A 9,393-nucleotide genomic window follows, 5' to 3' on the forward strand; every position below is an offset into this window, starting at 1 on the left:
TTTGATTTAATTAGTTTTTTTATCTTTTATATATATATATATATATATATATATATATATATATATATATATATCCTCTAAAATGAACAAGGTTTTAGGATAAGAAAATGAAAAGTGAATTATATTAACTTCTAATAGCATGGTGAAAAGTCCTACAAAATGATCTTCTGAACTATTAATTCTTAAAATTTTCACTTTACATATATATACTTGCTCATTTAAAAGAATTTAAACACAAAAATAAAATCCCAAGATAACTATCATGCGGTTCATTTTAAATGAAGAAGTATGTGATTGGTGATTTGCTTTTAGTTTTAGATAAATAAGAAAGAGTCACTTTTATCCCCTATCCAACATCATTAGAAACCAAAGAACATTAGTAGGCCTAAGAATAATACAGGGAGAGAGATGGTATATGGAGTAGTGGACATTAGACCTGCCATTGAAGAACCATGCCCCGTGTGTGAGTTTAGCCACATTTAAATGTGTCCAAATTCAACCAACTTGACTTCATCTAATAATTAATTTATTAGTCTGGTTAAATAAGTGTCAAATTATAGGATTAATAACAAATAGTAATTTATTAATTAATAATAAATTTTTAAATTAAACTTAAATTTATGACGAATTAATCTTTAATTTATGAAATCAAACAATACCATAGAAAATCCAAAAAAAAAAAAACAAATTTGTCCAAATTCAACACCTTCGCTTTTCCCACACGTCACCCACCTTCTTTGGTTCTTCATGTATGCTAAAAACCAATCCTATCCATTTCAAAGCCCCACAAAAACTCAAATCCAACATTGTACACACATACCATACTTTATAGCTAGTTATCATTATTCAATTTTTATTTTTTAATCATAAAATTTTTATTTTTATAAAAAATTTAAAATTTAAAATTTAAAATTTAAAATTTAAAATATAATATTAAAGATTTATTATTTAAAGTATAAAATTTCAAATGAATAAAATACCTTTTTAAAAAAATTGATTAATATTAACTGAAAAAATAATTTCTTAGTATTACTCGTAATTTAAGTTAGACATCATTATATGAGGTTTGTAGACTTTAGGAGTGGTTTACTCATTTATTTTTTCAAAAAAAAAAAAAAATCAGGTTTGCCTTTGCTTTTGCTTTTATTTGTTTTCAACCACTTAAATGAAATCGATTCTCTCACAAGCCAGAATTTTTTGCTTTTTCAGATACATATTATAACTATTTCAACATCATATACTTTGTTAAATCCACTCTTCAAAAAAAAAAAATAAAATAATAATAATAATAATAAATGAAAAAAAATCATTATGTCATCTTTGTTAGTGGTATATTACTTGCTTCAAAATCACTTTTAACTGAAATCAATTCTCGAGTTAATTTGAGCAGATATCAATTTTATTAAAAAAGGGAAAAATTAAGTAGAAAATATTTAATTCAATTTTGTTTCACATGTTTTTTTTTAATTGATTTTCATTCCAATACTATGGTACAGGATTTATCCATATGACCATATCCTCTCATATTTTAATATATTCTTTTACTTATGGATAGATTGTTTCACCCACTAATTAATATGTTTATACAATTATAAATCAACTTGAAATTAGTTACGCGTAGTCAATACCGTTATAAGGACGGAGTTACACCATATTTTTAAAGGGGGTCAAATTTAAAGAAAAATAATAATAATCATCATCAATTAGGGGCTGAAAGAAATGGTTAAAAAATATGTTCGAGTAATTAAATTATTTTAATTTTTTTAGTCACAAAAAAATTATTTTAAATTTTTAAAAATATATTGGTAAAAAACTCTTGTATATATAGCATATATAACACTGTTATATGATAAATAAACAAGAAATTGATAATAAAAGCTTGTGGTCAAAATAATTTTTACTTATAAATTAGTTTACTTCTTATTTTTTAAAAATAAATAAGAATTTTATTCAAATTAAAAACTAACCAATGAATCAAAAGAGAGAGCATTATTTAAGCATTTTTTAGAGTGACTAACTTTTAAGCTCTTTATCTTCACTAATGTTAAAAAAAAAGTTTATATATTCATCAATAGATTATAAAACTTGGTGAGGGAGGTCAAAGATAAAAAGAATAATCAAATTCAAAAACATATACATAAACATCTTTCACAAAAAAATAAAATAAAATTACATAAACATCTATTCCAGAATTGACTACTAAATACTAACCAATGTCACTTAAACCCTAATTCTGTCATTTGCTCGGTTAGTCTTTTTCACTGGCTCAATGGACTTTTGGTCTTTTTCACTTGCATTTTGACTGGAACAAAATCTAGTATCCATAAATTATATATTTCAATTTTTTTCAAATCTTGATGTTATCTTTTTCATATAAAGTTTTAAGTTTGCATATGAAAAATAAATAGAAAATGTTAAAGCTAATAATATTGTTACTTCTGTTTTTTGCAATATCATCCTTACATAATTTTTATTCATTATATATTTGCAAAAACTTATTAAAAACAATTATATTACTAGAAATATATAATGATACCTATTTTTAAATGTTAAACACCAAAAATATTTAATTTTAGCTCAAATTGGAAGGACATATCACCAAGACACCAGCGGTCCAACCAGATAATGAATGCATATCAAGAAATACTCAAATAGTCAATTAGCAGAAAATGAAATATCATATATATATATATATTGCATCCCATCAATTGTCTACTCTCTACAACCATTATTGTTCTCTCATCCACAAATACAAACTAATAATTAATGGCAGTCCTAAAACTACAAAACCACTATCATAATAATGACAATAATACACCTTTTTCCCTCTGTACAATTCCCACTCCATTATCCATTTTCTTTTTTTTTTAACTTTTCAAACAAGAATATTTTTTTATAATAATAATAATAACAATAATCAGAATAGAAGCTTCACTTCACCTCACTTCATCACCCTTCAGTTTCTTATTTCCACTCACTAACACAAACACTATCTTCACCATGGACCAGACCAGTGTCCTTGCATCTCAACTATGCTGCTGCTTCATCATTCTTTTCCATTTAACTCACTCACGTGCCGATCTCCCTGGCACGTGGGAACTCCTCGTGGCCGACGCCGGCATCGCCTCAATGCACACGGCGGTGACCCGGTTCAACACGGTGGTCCTCTTAGACCGAACAAACATCGGTCCATCCCGCAAACTCCTCCCCAAAGGTCACTGCCGTTTCGACAAAAACGACGCCGTATTGAAGCTTGACTGCTACGCTCACTCCGTCCTCCTCGACCTCCACACCAACCAAATCCGACCGTTAAAAATCCTCACCGACACGTGGTGCTCATCGGGGCAGTTTCTCCCAAACGGCACTCTCCTCCAAACCGGTGGCGACTTAGACGGCTTCAAAAAGATCCGAAAAATAGACCCGTGTGACATAAATGGGTCATGCGATTGGGTTGAGCTAAACGACGTCGAATTAACGGAAGGTCGCTGGTACGCATCGAATCAGATCCTCCCTGACGGTTCCGTTATCATAGTTGGTGGACGTGGCTCCAACACCGTCGAATTCTACCCGAAACGCATAAACGGTGCCGTCTCGTTCCCGTTCCTTCTTGAAGCAGAAGACACGCAAATGGATAACCTCTATCCTTACGTTCATCTTCTCCCAAATGGTCACCTCTTCGTGTTTGCGAACACGAAGGCGGTGATGTACGATTACACCAAGAACATAGTCCTTACGGTGTACCCGCAGCTAGACGGTGGTCCACGGAATTACCCCTCCGCGGGGTCCTCCGTCATGCTTGCGTTGCAAGGAGATTATTCCAATGTGGAGATTGTTATCTGCGGCGGAGCACAGTACGGTGCGTTTCTTGAGCGGAGTACGGATACTCCGGCTCACGGAAGCTGCGGCCGGATCTCTGCAACTCAAACTGATCCGGTTTGGGTCACGGAGGACATGCCGTATGGGAGGATAATGGGAGACATGGTAATGCTACCAAACGGCGACGTTTTGATCATTAACGGCGCTATGTCGGGTTCGCAGGGATTTGACATGGCCTCGAATCCCTGTTTGAACCCGGTTCTTTACCGGCCTAACGAACCGTTAGGCCTTCGGTTCATGGTTCTGAACCCGGGAACGGTTCCCAGGATGTACCATTCAACTGCGAATTTGTTACCCGATGGAAGGGTGCTTCTTGCAGGGAGCAACCCGCACGTGTTCTATACGTTCGATGCTGAATTTCCAACGGAATTGAGAATTGAAGCGTTTTCTCCCGAGTATTTGGGTCCGGATAAGGCGAATATCCGACCCGAGATTTTGGAGGTTCCCGAAACGGTGCTTTTTGGAGCGACGTTTAATGTGATTGTGTCGGTTGAGTTGCCTGTGGTGGAAATTGTGGAGGTGAATTTGGCGAGTGCGCCTTTTGCAACGCACTCATTTTCACAGGGTCAACGTTTGGTCAAACTAGCCGTTACTTCTGCTGTGCCGGACGGTGGTGTTGGTAGGTATAGGATTGGGTGTACGGCGCCGCCGAATGGGATGGTTGCGCCACCGGGTTATTACATGGTGTTCGCCGTGAATCAAGGCGTGCCTAGCGTTGCACGTTGGGTGCACGTGTCGTAGTAGCTTCGGCAATCTTTTAAAAAAAAAAAATCATGTTGGGTTCTGATTTTTCGAAACTTGAAAAATTTGGAACATTGGATTGTATTTGATTACAGCAAAACATTTTTAGTTTTGGATTCTGCAATTGTTAATAGTATTAAAAGGAACGGATAGTTTACGCAGTTGGTTGATTTGTGTTCAGTAATGAATTATATGATCAAATGGAATATTATTGAATTATTGGTTTAGTTTTGTTTTGAAGTTTATTATTTAGTGTCATTGTTTAAACAAAGGTGGACAGTTCAATAGATCAAGTCTTCATGATTTTGTGTGCAGTCTTTCACTAAGATTGATTATTGTAACTTGTAAGGATCACAATTATTTGAGACACAGAGAAAGTTGGTGTGAAAGTTACACTTCATACTTTTGGTTCCTTGAGATGCTATTGCTGCATAATGTGACTTTTGGGACCCTAAAGTGTATTACTTTTAATACACTTATGAAATCAATGTAGTTAGTGGAATATTATGCTTAAAGAAATGAGATAATATAATATATGACTTTAGAAGAAAAAGGAATCACGGGTATGATTTTGATTAATATAACAACTGAAGTATAATTGTTATTCTTAATTATAAATCAATCAGCACTATAATACAAACTGGTGCCAGTATTATGATGTCGTGTATTAATACAACATAAGTGATGTTAAAGTGGGACATACTTAGTTCATAATTAATTTTTTTCACACTCAAAGCAAATAACCCAACTCTGAGACTCTGGTTATGGAAAGATGAGCTTCTTTAGTTCAACGACACTCCTTACTTTCATGGAGATTATAGATTATCTCTAATTAGTAGAAAGTACTAAACTACTAATGCAGATTGATTTGAGTGCTAGATTGAGGTATTTTGAGTTGCAAGTCTCTTCTTTCTCAAGTGATTTCAAGTGGTGGGAGATGATGATGATAAGCGCCTAAGATGTAATCTCTTTTCTCTTGAGGTTGTCCCTCCACAAAATGCAAATAGACTAACATTAAAGTACATTATGTTTTAGCGTTGATCAAAATTAAAAGATTAAAATATGTTAAAATAAATATTTAATTATCAAATGGGTAAATTATATTTTTTGTTTCTGACATTTTTAAAATTTTTTAAAATTATTCCTAATGTTTAATTTGATTCAATTTTATCCTTAACGTTTCAAATAAGTTTCAATTCTATCCCTACAGTCAATTTTTTAACCGTCAATAGTTAATGAATATTTTTTTCCAATTTTACCTTTATTCAAAATTTTAATTTTAACTCCAATCTACTTAAAAATTATTGTTCTGTGTGTTACTTGAAACTGGATTATATTTGGGTTGGAAATGTGAATCCCAAATACTTAGTGGAGTGGTCTCCAATTTGATATGTTTCAAAGAGCCGCCGTCCGAGTTGTATGTTTGAAGAGGTGGGGGATAGTAGCTTAAGGACTTTTATTAATAGCAACTTATAAATAAGTTATTTTGTATTTGGATTTTTAGTTATAGAAGTACTTATTTTAAAGTTGTAGCGTTTGAATAAGAACTTAAAAAATAATATTTTTTTACAAAAGAGAATGAATATTAAAATAACTATGATAACAAATACTTTTCAATATTGAATGTTGATTTTACATAACCTAATCACTAATATTATGTATGATATGGTAAGTGAAAATAAAAAATAAATATAAAATGTGTGTCAATGTATATTTTTTATTTTTTTTACTCCTATTAGAACTCTCTTCTCTTTTATTGAGATCAAGAACTTGCTATAATTAACTATGAAAATAATAGCAAGGTATAAAATCACATATGAAAAAAATAAAATTAAAACTGAAATTTCATACCACAGTTAAATATAAATTTAATAATAAAAAATAGAATGATAAAATGATAAAAAAATACTTAAAAGGAATATATGTAGTATGTTGTTCAAATGTAATATTGTGTGAAAATAGTGGTGGATGATCAATACTTCCATCAGATGAATCATTCCGTGAAAATTGTGAGGTTTAAAACATTGTGTGAAAATGGTGGTGAATGGTCAGTATTTTTTACAGAATAAAAAAAGAAAATAGATTTTTTTGTTTTGAAATTAAATTTTTTTGAAGTAAGTAGTAGAATGACTTATGAAAAAATAGAGATTAGAGAAGTCATATATTTTTACTTTTTCAAAAAATTTGTAAATTAACCTTTTTAAAAGTTAAAAATTTTTTCTAAAATAGTGCCAAACACACAAATTTTAACTTTTTATAATGCAAAAATAAAAAAAATAGCTCCTGCTACTTCTCAAACTGAGTTCATAGTAACTTATGAAATATTCACGTGGTTTATATGTTTTATGTTTTCTTTATATATTTTGCCAATAATTTTTTAAATAATTGTATGGTCTCCTTAAGATGTTTATTTTTGTACAATCCATTTAACAAGATATTGTGAGTATTTATATATTGTATCAGATTTGCGTTATATGAATTTATTTTAATAAATTATATTACTATATATTATATCAATTTCAATTTAAAGTAGAATATGAGTAAAAGATAATAATAAATAAAATAATAATTTTATCAAAATAGGGATGGATCCAAAAATAGGATCATGGGGCCAATAATATATATAATATTAAAAAATTATACAAAAAAATTTATAATGTAAAATGCATTATAAAAATATACTGATAGAGAATATATTTTAAAGTACAAAAATATGTATGTACTGCTTATTTACGAAGTGGTCAATACCTCGTTTCATAAAATTCATCGATAATAAAATTTGTGTCAAATTTTTCAACAATTTTTTTCAATATAATTAAAAGACAATTAGCAAGAAATTTATCTTTCATTTTATTTCTGAATTATTCCTCACAATATTCATAGTTGGAAAAAAAACTCTCAATTGTAGTAGTAGAAACAGAGAAAATTAATACCAAATGAATCAAGAAAGACGCTCATAAGAAGAAAAAAATCTAATTTATGAGATTTGAAGAATTTTTTTAATTAAAAAATATTAGTAATAATATTTTTTTCATATTTTTTAATATTATTACTTATTTTTTAGATATTAGGAATCATTAATATTTAGGTTAAATTGGACTTTTATTTATATTAAACAAAATATTAAATAAATTTTTAAAAAATTAAATCGTACTTAATAACTTATTACTATTAATCTTTCTTTAAAAAAGTTCGGGCCCGAGGTCTCCACTTGCCCCCGTAAGTCCGTCCCTGTCATTGAGTACTGTAAATTTATACGCACTTTGATCAAATAACGACTCTACTTCTTAAATTCTTGATAGCATATACTGGATGGATGTTACAATTATTTGGAGTTCTAAAACTCCTTTACATTATCAATATTATAATGTGTGTTTGCACAATTTTTTAACAGGTATTCTATTAATAAGACTTTTATTATATATTAATAACATCATCAAATAATTAATGCCAATAAATTATATTTTTTAAAAAAGTTAATATTTAAAAAATTAACATTAACATAAAATTATACTTTAAAATAAAAACCATAAAATAATAATAAAATATTAATCTCCTATCTTTATTTATTAAGCAACGCTTTTTTTAATTAGAGTTTTATTAGTGTTAATCTTTTTTATTGAAATAAAATAAAAAAATTATTATTTTCCATAAAAATTTTTTATTTTTATCTTTTAAGATTTATTTTATTTTATAATTTTATAAACTCATTATAATACGGTCTAAATCATATTGGTATATTTTATTTTTATTTAATCTAATTTTATTCACATAATTTAAAATTATAAAATTTTTAAATTAAAATTTAAATAAATATAATTTAATTAATAACGTATATATTTAATTTAATAAAAATAAACGCACCATGAAAAACCCCGTAGCCCAAATGGATTTGTTTTTAGTATACTAGCCCAATAGCCCAACACAAAAATAAATGCAAATAATAATGATAAAAACAAATAAAATACAACTTTTTTACTTACTTTGTTTATAGAATTTCGATACTCCAAAAGTTGCAAGAAGTATTTAATCGGGACTTTAAAAGTTGAAAGGAGGGATGAGAATTTTATATAGTTATCCGGCGCCTGAGACTAAAACCCCAAAGTGGTCCCTGAGATTGGGCGAGTTACCCATACTTGTTTTTGACTTTCGAAATTCACTAAAAGTATCCCTGACATTTTGCTCCGGGACCCATAGTTGCCCTGCAACCCTTTCCGGCGTCAAGTCAGCAAACGGAGGGGTGATCTGGCACCACCAATGCCACGCTGGAGCCAGCAACGGCTAGCTGATGTGGCAAATCTGAATTTTGTACCTAATGTGGTCCCTGGTCCCATTAAAACCCTAAAAGCTAAGAATCATTATTATAACTAGTATCTCTTCTTCTCTCCTTCGTAATATAATTCTGGTCCACCATTGAAGCTCTGAAGCAATGTTTGGAGGTGAAGGGCAAGCCAGTGGGAGCTCGATACGGTCAACAAGCAATGGATACAGGGCGAAGACCCAAAATCGTAGTAGGGCTACGCGTGTACCAGAATGGTGTGGTTGCGGCTGCCGACCTGTGCTCCGGTGGTCTGGGACACATTCCAACCCAAATAAGCCCTTTTTTGGATGTCCAAATTATAATGTTAGCTGTAATTGTTGATTTTTTCTGATTTTTCATTCCTTCTCCAACTTCTAATTTGGTTATTGAAACATTCGTTGACTGCAGACAATTGGTAAACGATGGTGTGGTTTGTTTGTTTGGGCAGATGTTGGGCAAGAGGTTGTCCTTGCAAA

General features: G+C 30.4%; 1 protein-coding gene across 1 annotated transcript; it reads left to right on the forward strand.

Moving 5' to 3' along the window:
- Positions 1 to 2,940: 2,940 nt before the first annotated feature.
- Positions 2,941 to 4,924, forward strand: LOC130960800 (aldehyde oxidase GLOX-like). Its single transcript, XM_057886262.1, has one exon. It carries the CDS (start codon positions 3,001 to 3,003, stop codon positions 4,615 to 4,617), a length of 1,617 nt encoding a protein of 538 aa, XP_057742245.1. The 5' UTR covers positions 2,941 to 3,000; the 3' UTR covers positions 4,618 to 4,924.
- Positions 4,925 to 9,393: the final 4,469 nt, after the last annotated feature.

The sequence above is a fragment of the Arachis stenosperma genome, chromosome 2 (assembly GCF_014773155.1).
Source record: "Arachis stenosperma cultivar V10309 chromosome 2, arast.V10309.gnm1.PFL2, whole genome shotgun sequence".
NCBI lineage: Eukaryota > Viridiplantae > Streptophyta > Magnoliopsida > Fabales > Fabaceae > Arachis > Arachis stenosperma.